The sequence below is a fragment of the Salmo salar genome, chromosome 09, assembly GCF_965601325.2.
Source record: "Salmo salar chromosome 09, fSalSal1, whole genome shotgun sequence".
In the NCBI taxonomy this organism is placed as follows: domain Eukaryota; kingdom Metazoa; phylum Chordata; class Actinopteri; order Salmoniformes; family Salmonidae; genus Salmo; species Salmo salar.
In genome coordinates this window covers 123,515,684-123,533,892 of record NC_138299.1, presented here as the reverse complement: position 1 = coordinate 123,533,892, position 18,209 = coordinate 123,515,684, and the positions used below count along the sequence as shown (strand labels likewise).

Genomic DNA, 18,209 nt, shown 5'->3' with positions numbered 1-18,209 from the left:
TTTGACCTAATATTTTATGGTGGTTTATTCATGTACACAACAGTCTAAAAACATTAACACAGAAAGAGATTAGAACACATTAATCCACATTGGGGGGGGGGGCAGTCTGTAGGGCAATCATTTCAAATGTGTTCTCGGGTGCACTGAAATATCTATTGACAAAACTACAAATAAAATGGCAATTGATATAAAACTAAGTCTTTTTTTTTATTCTGGAATGAGAGATCATAGAGATGAACATTTGACAAGGATGTAACGTTTTCCTTTTTTTGACAATATATAATCTCACTAGTAGAGGACAAGCAAAACATTTACATTGATCATGGAATGGTAAGCAAGAACTGCACTGATTGATGACTGAATTATTGCTTTGGAGTATCTTTTCATCTATATGGATTGCATTGCTCTCACCATGGTGAATTGTGGCGTAAACATGTGATTATTCCAGTTTTGGGGGGAGGGGGGGGGGGGAGGGGGGGTCAAAGCTCCTCGCTGAACGAATCCCATGCAGATCTAATCCTCTTTGTGTGTCGTCACACGTTTCCCGCCTTTTTTTCTGGTGAATGATAACAGAAAAGATTGAATATATTAAAATATATATTTAAATCATAACATTCAAAGAAAACGTTTAATTAGTAGCAGACAAGGTGCTGACAGATAATCTTAGGTTTTAAGTGTTAGTATTACTCAAGACTATTGGACACAGATTCACAGCATATTCTACTTACTCCATAGGGTAAATAACAATATTGTAGACATGGTCCCTGACTGAAGACTGTGAATCAAACATGTGAGGTAAAAACTACTTTCATCGATAAACTGGTACCTCAGGGAGAAAGGTGCTTCATCTTGTTCCTAGACAGCCCAAGTGACACTTTTATTTTTTTACTATACTTCTAATCCTTTGATTGACAAAACATTATTGATGTCAGTTGACCCACTTTCCCTAGAATATTGAAGAGGCCCTGTTATACACAGTGACCTTTCTATTGTGTGCGGTGACATGGATACCTATGAGTAATCCTTAAGTTCAGTGGTTCTTTTGCTGACTATTTACATGCTTCATGTTACCTACTGCAAAATTGAGTGTTCTTAAAGGGATTTCAGCGTGTTGCATCAAAGTAGGTGAATAGATTTCAGTATCACATATCTACACTACGCTTCCACTTAAAGCTTCACCCAGCACCATAACTGGGGGGAAACCTGCTCAATGAGTAAAAGCTCAATGACGAAATCTGGGGTAATTCCCATTATTGGCAGAATGAGAACACGTTAGACCATTGTCCAGGAAGTTCTTCTCATTTTCTAACTGTTCAGTGGCCGCTGACATAACTGTCTGTATGATGGATGCAGCAGCTTCATAGAGCATCCTCTTCCGCGCTTCCTCTTGGTCATGTGGCTCAGCGTTGGTCTCCCCTGACTCAGAATGGGACCCTCCATTTTGAGAAGGTCCCTCCCCCCCGGCCTCTAACTCAAAGCTAGTCCCTAGTTCTAATTTGCCCTCTGTCATCATGTTAGCTCCATTTTGCTGGAGATCATCACCACAGTCTATTTCTGCTGCAAACTCACCGCTTTGGGCTACTGCATTTCCTGTGCCGAGGTTTAGGATCTTGGTGTCCATCGACGAGTTGGTGTTTTCTTGTTTGGCCTCGTCTGTTGGTCCGTCCTTTTTTAGGGTCGTTTCATGATTGTGTATGGCGTCTTCTTCGGGCGTGCCGTTCGAGCAACCATTCTCACCGTTGGTTTTCACTTCTGCCGCAGGCTCTGCCGGTGCTGCGGGCTCAGCTGAGTTGGCCTTCTCTGGCTCAGGACCAGACGGTGTGCTCGTTGCGGGCTCCTTTGCCTCTCCGTCGGCGACTGTGTGCTCATTGGCCACCTGAGCCTCTCCTTTGTCGTTGCTCTCGCCCTGGGCAGCGTCAGCTTCTCCCTGCTGACTATCAGACGTGCCAGCTGGGGCAGCCGCGTCCTCTGTGTCTTTCGCCTCCCCGTCTGCCGCCTGCTGACTGTCAGACGTGCCAGCTGGGGCAGCCGCGTCCTCTGTGTCCTTCGCCTCCCCATCTGCCACCTCCTTACCCTCCTTCGGAGCTCCGTCTCCCTGGTCCACGCTGGTGCTCTTCCCCTTTCGCATGATGAAGTTTTTCAGCGAAACGGCACGGTTAAAGTGTGTTCGCTTGGCCTTGGCCGACTTGGCCTGCTCTTTGCCTGCCTCTTCCGTCTGCTCGGCCGGTTCAGATGCGGCAGCACCTTCCTCCCCCCCGCTGGCAGCCACCATGTCTGCTGACCGCTTGGACTTGGGGATCACACGTTTCTTGAAGGAGGTCCAGATCTCATCTGCGTGTTGGTTCATTGATTTGTGTGGGGCGGCGGTGGCTCCCTTTTCCTCCTCTCCGTCTGTGTTTGTCTTCTCCTGTGTTTTGCCGTCTACCTGCGCCTTGGCTTCGTCTGTTTCAGGCGCAGCCGCTTCATCGTTCTCTGTGGCATTTTCCTCACCTTCCGCCTTCTCACCCGTAGCGGCTTTGCTGATGCCTACGACTGACGGGTCTCTTTTCAGCCCCTGGAATGTCCATGACCTTTTCAGTTTCCACCGTTTCTGGCCACTGGATTCTGAAGCCTTGGAGTCCAGTGTACTTGTGTCGCCAGGAGTGCCCCCAGATGCACCCTCGCTACCTTCAGCCTCCTTAGACTCTTCTGTGCTCTTCTTGTGACTCTTCTGGGCCATAAGCTTCTTAAAGGAATGCCAGCGTTTAATGTGTTTGGTCGCTGGCTTCTCTGACCCTTCTGCTGCCGGGGCATCTTCCAGTTGGTCCACTGTGGCATTGAGGGCCTCAGGGTCCTCTAACCTGTCCAAGGATTTGGATCGGACCTTCACCTGGTTCTCTGGAGCTTTCTCAATGGCCTGGTCCTCAGCCACTGCCTCTGTGCCATTGGCTGCCGGCTCATCTGCTTGGTCAGAGGCCTTTTTCTGCTCTGTGTTGCCCTCTCCATTAGCCTCCACAGCCTCTGCGCTCTGCTCCTTCTTCTTCTTCCCTCCCATGACTTTTCCCAGCCCACTCTTATTCAGGAAGGAAGAGAAAATATTCTCAGAGGCCTGTTTAGCTTTGCCATCGGCCGGCTGCTCTGTGCTCTGTTTGGTCTCTGATGCAGGATGTGCCTCTTCGGGTGGAGACGTGACATCCTCCGTGACAGCCTCCGTGACAGCCTCTGTGACAATCTCTGAGTTTGTGGGCTCCACCTCTGTTTTAGTCTCGGTGGTGGTGGTGCCATCTTCCTGTACAGGCGCTGAACATGCATCTGTCGCCGCCATATCCTCAAAAAGATGTCTGTGTCGTTATATCCCCTCTTTTGCTTCAGTAGTTCAGGTTAGTTCCTTTTGTGATTGAATGGACTGAGTTCATTGATCACGAGCTGAAACGTATGGCAGTATTCCCATCCAACTTCCCTTTGGAGAGGAGGGCCTCTGCATCATATTCAGTAGTGAGAATGATGGCCACGAACCTGGTGGAAATTAAATGAGAAGGGATTAAATGTATAAATCAACAACACAGACAGTCCATTACTTAGTCTTGGATACTCCAGACAGAGCTGATGGAATACACAGTGCATCTCTACAACAGCAAAGGCCTGCTCAAAGGGTTTTAAAGCCAATGCATCCAAGCACAGACCAACATAATGTAACGTGTCAAATGCTATGTGAGAGGTGATGGCCATTTTGAAGAATGAGGAAGTGACATGTATGGCCCAGAGCAGTCGTAGGGAAATAAACACATGGCATAACGTGCTCCAGATAATCTCATGTTGCCACAAGGGTCTGACTCCTGTCACCTAGATGCTAGAGAGCATTGCTGTTTAGAAAATAGGATCTGTGGTTTTGTTTACAATTCAGCACCATTTGAAGAGATTTGTCTGGGCTTTAGTATCCAGGAAAAACAAGCTGACATCCTAGTAAGGTTGAACAATAACGTGCAATGACAGCAGAGGCGAGTGAAAAATAGAACATCTAAAGCAAATCTCCATAAAGGACAATGACAAAGAAAAAGCTTGGAAATCTTGTATTTTATTTTACGAAAATCTACACAAGGCATAGCTAATTTTAACATTTATAGACATAAAAAGCCACCTTGATAATGTTTATCAGGGAATTTTTTTATAATTGCATCGTAACATCAATAAAGGTTATAGGCAAAACAGAAAGTAGCAAATGCCCTATTTTCTCTGGCAATGATTTTCTATAGACTTGAGTCCCCCCCCCTCCCCCCTTTCAACCAGAGACAACCCCTTTATCTCCCATCATGTGCTGTGGAGTGCTGACCTTGTTTTCCAGTCGGCAGTGGGTTATTTTGTAACATAGCTATGTCATCCATGGTTATACTATTTTTATAGATTAGTACAGATTTCTCTAAATCACCCAGCTGAGAATTTGAACGAATCTATTTAGTCTCTAAAACACCAGAGGGGCACCTTCTGATGTAAGCTAGTCACATACTTTGGAATATTCGATTCATCAAAAGGACCCTGTGGATGCATGTGACGTAAAATGAGTATAGTAACATACATTGTAATACAATTGTTTTGTATTTTGAGAGGAGCACGATGCCAATAACACATTTTAATCGGATTTCCGAGTTAGGATACTACTGCGTGAAAAGGAACGAGCGTCTGTGGAGGGTGTGGAGACCACGCTTACATGTCCTGCCACAAGGACAATCGCGCGCTTTAGCCTTTTTGTCCCGTTTTCATCTGAGCACTCTTCCCCCTTTGTTACGTTAAACCAGCAGTGAGCCCGAGGGGGTTTAGAAGCCCCTGCGATTGAGTTTTGCTGTGAGCTCCAATCATGCGCTGCCGAAAGAGAAGATCATTCTAATGAGGAAGGGGGTTGGGGGTGCCACCAGTGTGTCGTGAACAACATTAACGTGAGCAACAATAGTGGCATCGGCGGTTCCCATTCAAAATAAAAGTCCCCCATTGAAAATGAAGCAAACGGATAAAGAAATGTGGAATGATTCTACAGTTGGACTAGATAATGTTTTTATTATTAGGAATGTTGTTATATAAAGTAAACAAAAATGCAATTATTAATTTGCAGCCCCCCCCCCCAAAAAAAATATATACATATATTGAAATTGCACTGCATAGCCTACTTATAACAGTGGTGTAAAGTATGTAAGAAAAAACATATTTGAACTACTACTTAAGTAATTTTGGGGGTATTTATACTTTACTTTACTATTTTACGTGTTGTCATCCATATTGCCTCCGATCTGGCGGACTCACTAAATACAAATACTGTGATTGTAAATTATGTCTGGGTGTTGGAGTAAGCCCTTGTCTGTCCGATAATAAATAAAACATTTGTGCCGAATGGTTTCCTTAATATAAGGAATTTTACTCAAGTTTGACAACTGAGTACTTTTCCCACCACTGCTACTTCAGTGGAGGAAGGGGAGGACCATCCTCAGTAAATTTCATAAAAATAAAAATAGTGAAAAAAGTTAGGATTTTTAGATAAAACTATACTACATATATTCACGTGACCAAATAGTTGATTAAAACACAATTTTACAATGAAGTTCTTCAGTAGAAAAGCAGCACTCTGTAGGGTAGTGCCATTGTGTAGCCGGAGGACAGCTTCTGTCCTCCTCTGGGTACATTGACTACAATACAAAACCTAGGAGGCTGACTGTTCTCACCCCCTTCCATAGACTTACACAGTAATTATGACAAGTTCCGGAGGACGTCCTCCAACCTATCAGAGCTCTTGCAGCATGAACTGACATGTTGTCCACCCAATCAAAGGATCAGAGAATGAATCTAGTATTGCAAGCATAAGCTACAGCTAGCTAGCACTGCAGTGTATACAAGGTGGTGAGTAGTTGACTCAATTGGAGAGAAAGACAATAATTTAATAGTTTTGAACAAATTAATTGATTCCAAAATTAAGGAGAAGCCAGTGAGAGAGAGAGCGAGAGCTAGCTAGCTACATTTGGTTGTATTTTTTCAACTTTCACTTAGCTAGTAATTACAGCTAGCTAGTTTAACCTATTCAAAACCTGGCTCAAACAGAGAGGGATGCTATGTTTGCTAGCTGGCCATGGTTATCCAACACTGAAACTCTTCCAAGTCAAGGTAAGCTTTTGGTTTAATTTATTTATTGCCACCGGGCCCACCGGTGAAACTGCTAAACTGCTTAATGACTGTACTGCATGATTGTAGCAGGTTTACAAACACGTTAGTTCTCGTAGCTATGTTGACTACATGTTAGGTAATATGGTGACAACGATGTAGACTGTGTGTAGCGGTTAGCAGTCATGATATGAAGGTTTGGCTTGGAAAGGTTTTTTCGCCTGGTCAAAGACAGCTGATGTGTTGTGCACTGAAGTCTACAAGTGAAGGAAAGGTGAGGAGGAATTATATACAGTGCATTGGGAAAGTATTCAGTCCCCTTGACCTTTTCCACATTTTGTTACATTACAGCCTTATTCTAAAATTGATGAAAACACTTTTCCCCCTCATCAATCTACACACAATACCCCATAATGACAAAGCAAAATCAGGTTTTTAGAAATGTTTGCAAATGTATTAAAAACACAAAACTGAAATATCACATTTACATAAGTATTTAGACCCTTTACTCAGTACTTTGTTGAAGCACCTTTGGCAGTGATTACAGCTTCTTGGGTATGACGCTACAAGCTTGGCACACCTGTACATTTTTTACATTTTAGTCATTTAGCAGACGCTCTTATCCAGAGCGACTTACAGTAGTGAATGCATACATTTCATACATTTTTTCTCCGTACTGGTCCCCCGTGGGAATCGAACCCACAACCCTGGCGTTGCAAACACCATGCTCTACCAACTGAGCCACACGGGACCTGTATTTGGGGAGTTTCTCCCATTCCTCTCTGCAGATCCTCTCAAGCTCTGTCAGGTTGGATGGGGAGCATTGCTGCACATCTATTTTCAGGTCTCTATAGAGATGTTTGATCGGGTTCAAGTCCGGGTCCCTCAAGGTCATTAAGACCTGTCCCGAAGCCACTCCTGCGACGTCTTGGCTATGTGCTTAGGTTTGTTGTCCTGTTGGAAGGTGAACCTTCGCCCCAGTCTGAAGTCCTGAGTGCTCTGGAGCAGGTTTTCATCAAGGATCTCTCTGTACTTTGCTCTGTTCATCTTTGACTCGATCCTGACTAGTCTTCCAGTCCCCGCCACTCAAAAACATCCCCACAGTAAGATGCTGCCACCACCATGCTTCACTGTAGGGATGGTGCCTGGTTTCCTCCAGACGTGACGCTTTGCATTCATGCCAAAGAGTTACATCTCGCTTTCGTCAGAGCATCGAATCTTGTTTCTCATGGTCTGAGAGTCTTTAGGTGCCTTTTGACAAACTCCAAGTGGGCTGTCATAAGCCTTTTACTGAGGAGTGGCTTCCGTCTGGTCACTCTACCATAAAGGCCTGATTGGTGGAGTGCTGCAGAGATGGTTGTCCTTCTGGAAGGTTCTCCCATCTCCACAGAGAAACTCTAGAGCTCTGTCTGAGTGACCATTGGGTTCTTTGTCACCTCCCTGACCAAGGCCCTTCTTCCCCGATTGCTCAGTTTGGCCAGGCGGCCCGCTCCAGGAAGAGTCTTGGTAGTTCCAAACTTCTTCCATTTAAGAATGATGGAGGCCTCTGTGTTCTTGGGGACCTTCAATGATGCAGACATTTTTTGGTACCCTTCCCCAGATCTGTGTCTTGACACAATCCTGTCTCGGAGCTCTACGGACAATCCCTTAGACCTCATGCCTTGGTTTTTGCTCTGACATGCACTGTCAACTGTGGGACTTTATATAGACAGGTGTGTGTGCCTTTCCAAATTATGTCCAATCAATTGAATTTATCACAGGTGGACTCCAATGAAGTTGTAGAAACATCTCAAGGATGATCAATAGAAACAGGATGCAGCTGAGCTCAATTTCGAGTCTCATAGCAAAGGGTCTGAATACTTATGTAAATAAGGTATTTCTGTTTTTTATTTTTAATACATTTTCTAAAACATCTAAAAACCTGTTTTCGCTTTGTCGTTATGGGGTATTGTGTGCAGATTGCTGAGATAAAAAGTATATTTAACCAATTTTAGAATAAGTCTGTAATGTAACAAAATGTGGAAAAAGTCAAGGGGTCTGAATACTTTCCGAAGGAACCGTATACAGCGAGCAAAGTAATCATGATGTTTTGACGTCGCTTCTATGAAAGTGATCTGTGTTTCCGTGTGATCAAGGGTGTATTTATTCTGCCGATTCTGTTGAAAAAACGTTTCTTCAACAGAAGCAAATGGAAGGAAACTGGGATAAACATATCTGAATTTGTCCAATAGAAACTAATTTGTAACTGTTGGACTATTGATTACACCCTAGACCAGCTGTGCACCTACATTGTAAACTTTCATTCATAGACTAGGTTGTAGGGTACAGGGAAAAGTTGAGTATCGTATAGTAGGCTAAACCTATTGATGTTACATTGAGCTGGGTGAATGGAATATGAATGACAGTCATCCAATATGCTGTAATATAAATAAGGCCACGCTACAAAAAAATCATCCACCCTCATCTTAAATGGCACCGACCGCCATATACACTGTACTGTACAACCTATGGATTGTGCACCCATGAAACGGGGTATCTGCCTACTCAGTGACACCCACAGAACATAACTCTGTAGAGTTTACATACATATTAGCATCTTAGCTCTTATTGTGGGACTTTGACCGTGGAAAATCACCTCCTATTTTTTTTTAAACCCTTATTTAACTAGTCTATTATGCGTATTGAATATTCATAATGCACTCTACAGCCTACCCTATGGATTGTGTACCCATGAAATGGGGTATCAGCCTACTCAGTGACACCCACAGAACCCAATTATGTAGAGTTCACACAAATATTAGCTCGTATTGCGCATAATAAACTAACTTGGGAGATGACTTTCCAAGTCTACTTCCCACGGCTATCTATATATGTAGTCGAACTTGAATAGGTTTCAATGGGGGGACTTCTATTTTGAAGGCGAACCACCGATTCCACTATTGTTGCTCACGCTAATGTTGTTCACGACCCACTGGTGAAAAAGCCAATGCAAATACTCGAGACAGCAGGTGCCCGTCCTTTTCAAACGCTCATTTGCATTGCTAACGTGATTCACAAATCTCCCCCCCCCCCCCCATTTTGTGTAGGCTAGCCTAAAATAAGAGTCTATCGAAATGTTTTTACTGATAGTTTCCTCTCGAAATGTTTGAGCTATATAGCTTATGTAAGGGAATTCAACCTGTTAATTAAACCACAACAACATAAATGGTTTCCAAGTTGCTGCCAAGACGCATTCCGAACAATAGATGGGCTTGCCTATTGAGAAAGCTGGGCCGCGTTATAACGCGTAAACGCATCATCATACGCAAAAGTAATGTCGAGAAAAAATTATGTATAGTCATCTTCTCGATGAATGAGGCGATATTACATTAAGAGAATTCTTGAAGCAATACAGACGTGATTAATATAATATGAAATCCTCAGAGGAAAACAACTCAAGCGCCAAATTCCCAACAAATGCAGCGCTTGTCTGTTGTGGTGAAGCTGAGACTAGACTACACATTCTCGAAACCTCCATCCCAAGCGCCAGCTTTTCCTTCTCATGAGAGATTCATTTGTATGTTGGAATTGAGGTCCTACTTGGCCCGGTTTAAATTCACACTTGAATGCGTTTAATTATAATGTGTGAGGGGGCAGTCTGTCTTATGTGTGGGGGGGCAGTCTAGCGAATGGCGTGGAGGTTGATTGAATGAGGAGCCTCAGGGACTCATGGCACCAAATTACATTGTTTTTGAGCGCACAATTGTCTTCCCAAACAAATGGTTATCGAAACGAAGCAATGCCAGAAAAAGACAAACATTTAATTTATGTAGGCTATCGTATGTACCCAGAGTTGATATGCGTAGAGCGAGCACGTATCAACAGCCTGTTCACAGTCCCTTAACGTTGAGATCCTCCAACAAAACCCAAGATGAGCTCCCCATCCAAGTTTCATCAACAATAGCCATATTGTATGACTATAAAGGTTAATTAAAAGGTAAATGGAAATCACAGAAGTTAATCATTATATGCATTTAATATCGCATTTAACAAACACTATAATAGGCTACAGGAAAAAAAAAATACGAATAATATCTACAAACCTTGTTTCGTGTGTCTAAATCCGTTTCTGTGTGCGGGAGAAAGGTAATAAACAGCTCCAGACGGTAAAAGACACTGAAACTAAATCCCCGCTCGCATCCTCATGCCTTGAAGCAGCCAACCCAGTGTTGAGAATTGCGCGGGGACGTGAGGGTCGCGTGGGTATTAACAGACGCGCAGCTGCGCTCCGCAAATGCACACCATCTATCTCACCCCGTTGCCCTTAGCAACCATGGATATCACCCCACCCCCACCACTAAGAGGGTTAGAGTACGGGTCGGAAATTGTTTCCCTCAGTAATTTGCCCAGTCAGAGCTCAGAGCCACTTGCATTTGATTTGTGTAAAACGGTGCGATTTAAAGCCCGTTGCTTTGAATCGTTGTCTTGAACTCATGTGACTTGGCAACAATGACCTTTCAAGCACATGAAGAAGAATTGACACCTGGACTGCCCACCAATTGACTGTCCATTGAAATGTCAGTGTATTTAATCTAACACAGTGTCCGCCACCAATGAAATACACAGAGGAAAATCCCTTTTATTACAGCATCTTTTTTCTCTTCTGGAAACCATCTCTTGATTCCACACTATGTGACAGCCTTCATCTCACCAAGCAGCATTATTCAGTGAGTCAGCCATGTTGGAGAGCCGAGTGGCCGTGTGCTTGCCATACAGTGAGACTGCAAAACAGAAGACAAATGAAGGTGTATGGAGAGAAATAGCCTATCACAAATATTCCATCAGTGGGCCTGGGGCGCCAGAGCAGAGGGAGGATGCAGCGGAACATTATGCTGTGTGCTCAGGCAGTCTGTATTTGTATTTATTATGGATCCCCATTAGCTGCTGTCAAGGCAGCAGCTACTCTTCCTGGGGTCTGGCAAAATTAAGGCAGTCCTACAATTAAAAAAAACAACATTACAATACATTCATTACAGAATTCACAACACACTAAGTGTGTGCCCTCAGGCCCATACTCCACTACGACATATCTACAATGCAAAATCGATATGTACGTGTGTGTATAGTGCGTATGTTATCATGTGTGTGTATGCATGTGTCTGTGCCTATGTTTTTGTTACTTCACAGTCCCCACTGTTCCATAAGGTGTATTTTTACCTTATTTTTGAATCTGATTCTACTGCTTGCATCAGTTACCTGATGTGGAATAGAGTCCCATGTAGTCATGGCTCTATGTAGTACTTTGCGCCTCCCATAGTCTGTTCTGGACTTGGGGACAGTGAAGAGACCTCTGGTGGCATGTCTTGTTGGATATGCATGGGTGTCCGAGCTGTGTGCTAGTATTTTAAACAGACCTTTCAGCTTATCAACACCTCTTACAAAAACAAGTAATGAGGAAGTCAGTCTCTCCTCCACTTTGATCCAGGAGAGATTGACATGCATGTCATTAATGTTAGCTCTCCATGTACTTTTAAGGGCCAGCTGTGCTGCCCTGTTCTGAGCCAACTGCAATTTTCCCAAGTCCCTCTTTGTGGCACCTGACCACACGACTGAACAGTGGACCAGGTGCGACAAAACCAGGGCCTGTAGGACCTGCCTTGTTGATAGTGTTGTTAAGAAGGCAGAGCAACGCTTTATTATGGACAGACTTCTCCCCATCTTAGCTACTGTTGTATCAATATGTTTTGACCATGACAGTTTACAATCCAGGATTACTCCAAGCAGTTTAGTCACCTCAACTTGCTCAATTTACACATTACGAGATGTAGTTGAGGTTTAGGGTTTAGTGAATGATTTGTCCCAAATACAATGCTTTTCATTTTGGAAATATTTAGGACTAACTTATTCCTTGCTACCCATTCCAAAACTAACCGCAGCTCTTTGTTAAGTGTTGCAGTCTTTTCAGCCGCTGTAGTAGCTGACATGTATAGTGTTGAGTCATCCGCATACATAGACACACTGGCCTCACTCAAAGCCAGTGGCATGTCGTTCGTAAAGATTTTTAAAAGCAAGGGGCCTAAACAGCTACTCTGGGGAATTCCTGCTTCTATCTGGATTATGTTTGAGAGGCTTCCATTAAAGACCACCCTCTGTGTTCTGTTAGACAAGTAACTCTTTATCCACGTTATAGCAGGGGGTGTAAAGCACCCCCTGCTATAACACATACATTTTTTCCAGCTGCAGACTATGATCGATAATGTCAAAAGCTGCTCTGAATTCTAACAAAACAGGCCCCACAATCATATCATCAATTTCTCTTAGCCAATCCTCAGTCGTTTGTGTAAGTGCCATGCTTGTTGAGTATCCTTCCCTACATGCGTGCTGAAAGTCTGTTGTCAATTTGTTTACTGTGAAATAGCATCTGGTCAAACACCATTTTTTCTTTACTAAGGGTTAGTAACAGGCTGATTGGTCGGCTATTTGAGCCAGTAAAGGGGGCTTTACTATTCTTGGGTAGCGGAATGACTTCCCTCCAGGCCTGAGGTAACACACTTTCTAGTAGGCTTAAATTGAAGATGTGGCAAATAGGAGTGGCAATATCGTCCACTATTATGCTCAGTAATTTTCCATCCAGATTGGCAGACCCTGGTGGCTTGTCATTGTTGATAGACAACAATAATTTTTTCACCTCTTCCACACTGACTTCACGGAATTCAAAAGTACAATTCTTGTCTTTTATAATTTGGTCAGATATACACTGCTCAAAAAAATAAAGGGAACACTTAAACAACACATCCTAGATCTGAATGAAAGAAATAATCTTATTAAATACTTTTTTCTTTACATAGTTGAATGTGCTGACAACAAAATCACACAAAAATAATCAATGGAAATACAATTTATCAACCCATGGAGGTCTGGATTTGGAGTCACACTCAAAATTAAAGTGGAAAACCACACTACAGGCTGATCCAACTTTGATGTAATGTCCTTAAAACAAGTCAAAATGAGGCTCAGTAGAGTGTGTGGCCTCCACGTGCCTGTATGACCTCCCTACAATGCCTGGGCATGCTCCTGATGAGGTGGTGGATGGTCTCCTGAGGGATCTCCTCCCAGCCTGGACTAAAGCATCCGCCAACTCCTGGACAGTCTGTGGTACAACGTGGCGTTGGTGGATGGAGCGAGACATGATGTCCCAGATGTGCTCAATTGGATTCAGGTCTGGGGAACGGGCGGGCCAGTCCATAGCATCAATGCCTTCCTCTTGCAGGAACTGCTGACACACTCCAGCCACATGAGGTCTAGCATTGTCTTGCATTAGGAGGAACCCAGGGCCAAACGCACCAGCATATGGTCTCACAAGGGGTCTGAGGATCTCATCTCGGTACCTAATGGCAGTCAGGCTACCTCTGGCAAGCACATGGAGGGCTGTGCGGCCCCCCAAAGAAATGCCACCCCACACCATGACTGACCCACCGAACGTTCTCCACGGCGTCTCCAGACTCTGTCACGTCTGTCACATGTGCTCAGTGTGAACCTGCTTTCTTCTGTGAAGAGCACAGGGCGCCAGTGGCGAATTTGCCAATCTTGGTGTTCTCTGGCAAATGCCAAACGTCCTGCACGGTGTTGGGCTGTAAGCACAACCCCCACCTGTGGACATCGGGCCCTTATACCACCCTCATGGAGTCTGTTTCTGACCGTTTGAGCAGACACATGCACATTTGTGGCCTGTTGGAGGTCATTTTGCAGGGCTCTGGCAGTGCTTCTCCTGCTCCTCCTTGCACAAAGGCGGAGGTAGCGGTCCTGCTGCTGGGTTGTTGCCCTCCTACGGCCTCCTCCACGTCTCCTGATGTACTGGCCTGTCTCCTGGTAGCGCCTCCATGCTCTGGACACTACGCTGACAGACACAGCAAACTTTCTTGCCACAGCACGCATTGATGTGCCATCCTGGATGAGCTGCACCACCTGAGCCACTTGTGTGGGTTGTAGACTCCGTCTCATGCTACCACTAGAGTGAAAGCACCGCCAGCATTCAAAAGTGACCAAAACATCAGCCAGGAAGCATAGGAACTGAGAAGTGGTCTGTGGTCCCCACCTGCTGAACCACTCCTTTATTGGGGGTGTCTTGCTAATTGCCTATAATTTCCACCTGTTGTCTATTCCATTTGCACAACAGCATGTGAAATTTATTGTCAATCAGTGTTGCGTCCTAAGTGGACAGTTTGATTTCACAGAAGTGTGATTGACTTGGAGTTACATTGTGTTGTTTAAGTGTTCCCTTTATTTTTTTGAGCAGTGTACTTGGATGTGTAGTGTCAGCGTTTGTTGCTGGCATGTTATCTTGCCAATGAAAAAGTCATTAAAGTAGTTGGCAATATCAGTGGGTTTTGTGATGACTGAGCCATCTGATTCAATGAATGATGGAGCCGAGTTGGCTTTTTTCCCCAAAATTTCATTTAAGGTGCTCCAAAGCTTTTTACTATCATTCTTTATATCATTTATCTTTGTTTCATAGTATAGTACATTTTTATTTAGCTTAGTCACATTATTTATTAATTTGCAGTACGTTTGCCAATCAGTTGGGCTGCCAGATTTATTTGCCATACCTTTTACCTCATCCCTCTCAACCATAACATTTTTAAATTCCTCATCAATCCAAGGGGATTTAACTGTTTTTACAGTCATTTTCTTAATGGGTGTGTGCTTATTTGTAACTGGAATAACCTATTTCATAAATGTGTCAAGTGCAGTGTCTGGTTGCTCCTCATTGCACCACAGACCAGCAAATATTCTTTACATCATCAACATATGGATGCCAACATCATATTTGTCTGTGCCTCTCAGTTTTAATATTGGACTAAATGTGTCCCCTTGATAGAGTAAATTGTGTGCTGCACTGGAAAAGCATTGCTGCGTGATTAATATTTCATAAGACAGTGCATCTGCAAGGACTTGGTCTCTTTCGCTCCCTGAGCCTTAATTTCCTTGTGGAGGATGCCAGCGTGTCTGTCTGAGCAGGTTAGGCTACACTGCTGGCTTTGAGTCAGCTAGGCATCGGTTTTATGGTTAAGGGCACAGGAGGCCACAGTGCAGCTGTGTCATGCATGGCTCCATGTGCATCAAGGGGTTTAAGAAAGGTGCATACATTAACTGAAGCGGGAATTCAGAATGTCACCAAAGTTCTGCTCAATAAATCATTTGGCGGGCTGAGCTTGGGAGGGTGGATGGATGGCTCTCTGTTACACTAAGTGGAGTTTCTACACTCTAGTCTACCCAGACCATCCATGCTTCCTCAACAACAACAACACAGTGGGCTCTCCCCAGTAACCCTAAGTTAGCTGTTCTTTTGGGGGTGGCCAATTAACCCCAGAGTGGGGTGTTTGTCTTTTGTGTGGAATCATCAGCTAGAATGGTTGGCTTTGCCATGCCTCTGACCAGGCTGGAGCCAAGGTGCCCGAAATATTTCATCATTCCTTCCCCTCCACCACTGGCTGATCCAATCAGAGTATACATTATTTTCACCTGCTATCTGAGTGAAGCCCAATGTCATTTGGATGTCACAGACAGGCAGAGGGAAAGCTGTCTGTGCCTGGAGAGGCTCTCGCCGGCTCTGTTGAAGTGTGTGTAGGGTAATGATATATTTGTCATTCAAGGGCTTGATCATAAATAACACCCATTCAGATACATCATTACATTTCAGTCATTTAGCAGACACTCTTATCCAGAATGACTTACAGGAGCAATTAGGGTTAAGTGCCTTGCTCAAGAGCGACATCGACAGATTTTTCATCTAGTCGGCTCAGGGATTCGAACCATTGACCTTTTCGGTTACCGTCTGTGATGGTAGCAGGTAGCCTAGCGGTTAATAGCGGTGGCGGTGGCGCTATTAACCGCTAGGCTACCTGCCACCATCACAGACAGTGTGAATTAAGTGCCAACCTACAAGGGATGGGAGCTTTGAACAGTGTCATATTAATGGCTTTAGTTTTTGGCATTCTGCATTGGATGTCTGTCTGCTCTCAGACCCAGACATACCACAACCAGCAGGCAGCAGAGTCCCTCTACAGGGACTGAAACATAAAATCGAATGTACCCCAAGCAGTGGAGGGATTTCAGTGTCAACACATTTAAGTGAAGCTGCGAGTGCGTTGTGAATGGCATAGGCAGTGCTCACAAGGTGTTTGTCTCTGCCTCCCTAACGCCTGGCAACAGCGTGTGCGTGTGTGTATTTGAGCGTGCACGCCTGCTGTGCGCGTCAGGAAGCAAGTGTGTGTGTGTGGGGGTGTTGGGTGCCTCAGCTCTGGCAGGCTCAGCTGAAGGCCGTGTCTGGCTCACAACACTACCTGTCAATTCCAGTTCCCGCTTTCTTGTCCAGGGCGACAAGGTCTTATTTTAAGAAGCCGGTTTCTGCAGCCTGATGACCAGCACGTGCTCTGACACGCAGCCGTAAACACAGGCGCAGGCAACCAATCGAATTGCATCTGCAGCCACTTCATTTACTGCACATAGATTTACAACAGGCCGACGCCACTGTCTATAAATGTGTGGGGTTACAGATGGATTAAGCCTTCCATTTAATCAATGTGGACTGCAGAAACAATGACGAAGAATAGGAAGACCATGGAGGAGGAGTCAGAGTTAAAGAGAGAGGTGGGGGAGAGGGGGAGGAGGGGGTACTTTTCAATGCTTGTGCTTTGATGCATGCCTCAGCCAGCCCCAAATATTTCTCAATACGAATTCAAACAGAGTGGAGGCTATAGGGAGGGGGAAGTCATCTGGGCTTACAGTCATTGTCACCTGAGGTAGCCTGTGCACTGGAATTAAAGAGTGCTTGAAAATCTTATCTGACTCAGGAGAGAGCAAGGCACCGCAAAGATATATCGGTGTATTTTAGTCTGGCTGATTTGAGACATCCATTAGCATTTAGACCGAAAATGTTGGGGTTTTGATGTGCGCAGTCTCACTCTCTTTTTTTGGGTCCATTTAGGTAATGTCACTTTCCACGGGACATTAATCTGTGTAATTAGGTTTGAGCCACACTCTCCTCCGAAGCAGATCGTGACTGGCTAGGGTACCATGCTTTTTTTTGTTGCACTTTCTGCCCTGGAGGAAAATAGGTGGAACGCATTATTTTCTCCTGTCTACTTTCTTTCTTATCATCTGAATTCAGTGCTCATCGAGAGCAGGGAGGAAGCAATGGAGTACATGACTGTTTGACAATGGCGACTCTGATGGACTCGCTGATGTACTGTGATTCACTGCTGAGGCAAATATGGAACACGCCTCTGGTTAGCTATGCAAATGAGGGAGGTGGTTTGCCAGACCATCCCAATCAACCATCCTATAACCAAACAAACCAACGATTGGGTAAACCATAGACTATCATCCCATACCTAAACCAACTGCAAGCTCAAAGTTCATCCGCCCCAAAATGGATGCCATGACTGTGTCTTCACATGTCCATCCATCCCCACCTGTAGGTGATTTATGGGCACTTTCCCCAAATCTGTGTTCACAATGCATTTAGATACTTCCACACACAGCACAGCACGTTGACCTTTCAAGATGTGCTGATTAGTTCATGTGTTGCTCACGGCGGAGTCGACGCCAACGCCTCTGCTCATGCATGGGAGACCTATGAGTTGCAGCTGTCATAGCCACCCAATACTGAAACACTCCTGTCCTGAAGGGATGCCTTCCCAGGGATTTCTCTATAATCTGGTTATGTGTGCCCAACCTGTCAATCTCAATCACGGTTGTTGTTGTGCCAGCCTCCCGCTGGGCCAATGGTGATCCATTCTGTCGATTAGCTGTATGCTATCTCATTATCATCTCCCCCCACCAGTGCTAGGCAGAGGGCATAGATAGGATAGGGTCCGGCCATGGGTTTCTCCATTGTAACACAGGGGAGGGGACCTGTCACAGAATATCTAGGGAACGCCAGAGCTACACAAATGTGAAACACACCATTTTGTTTGTCAGTCCCTCTGCCAACCCTAGTGGATGTGAAACACCTCTTTCCACAGATGGGGAAACTGTAAACCCTGTGCTCTAAATCTCACGAGGTAAACAAGTGCATATTCCTCCAACGCTGGGCATTTTCATTAGCT

At 44.6% G+C, this 18,209-nt stretch overlaps 1 protein-coding gene across 1 annotated transcript; it reads right to left on the bottom strand.

Moving 5' to 3' along the window:
• Window positions 1-7: 7 nt before the first annotated feature.
• On the bottom strand, window positions 8-10,354 carry LOC106612686 (uncharacterized). The gene is made up of 3 exons (XM_014214094.3): window positions 10,203-10,354; window positions 1,570-3,495; window positions 8-556 (listed from the first exon to the last, which is right to left on the bottom strand). The coding sequence occupies exons 2-3, from the start codon at window positions 3,302-3,304 to the stop codon at window positions 534-536; spliced, it is 1,758 nt and encodes a 585-aa protein (XP_014069569.1). The 5' UTR covers window positions 3,305-3,495; window positions 10,203-10,354; the 3' UTR covers window positions 8-533.
• Window positions 10,355-18,209: the final 7,855 nt, after the last annotated feature.

What these genes read in the sequence shown, in the direction of transcription:
- LOC106612686 (XM_014214094.3), bottom strand. Translation starts at nt 3,304, where the DNA reads ATGGCGGCGACAGATGCATGTTCAGCGCCTGTACAGGAAGATGGCACC. An exon ending in AAATGCAGTAGCCCAAAGCG is followed by an intron (nt 557 to 1,569) that starts GTGAGTTTGCAG and finishes ATCATTCACCAG; the next exon opens with AAAAAAAGGCGGGAAACGTG.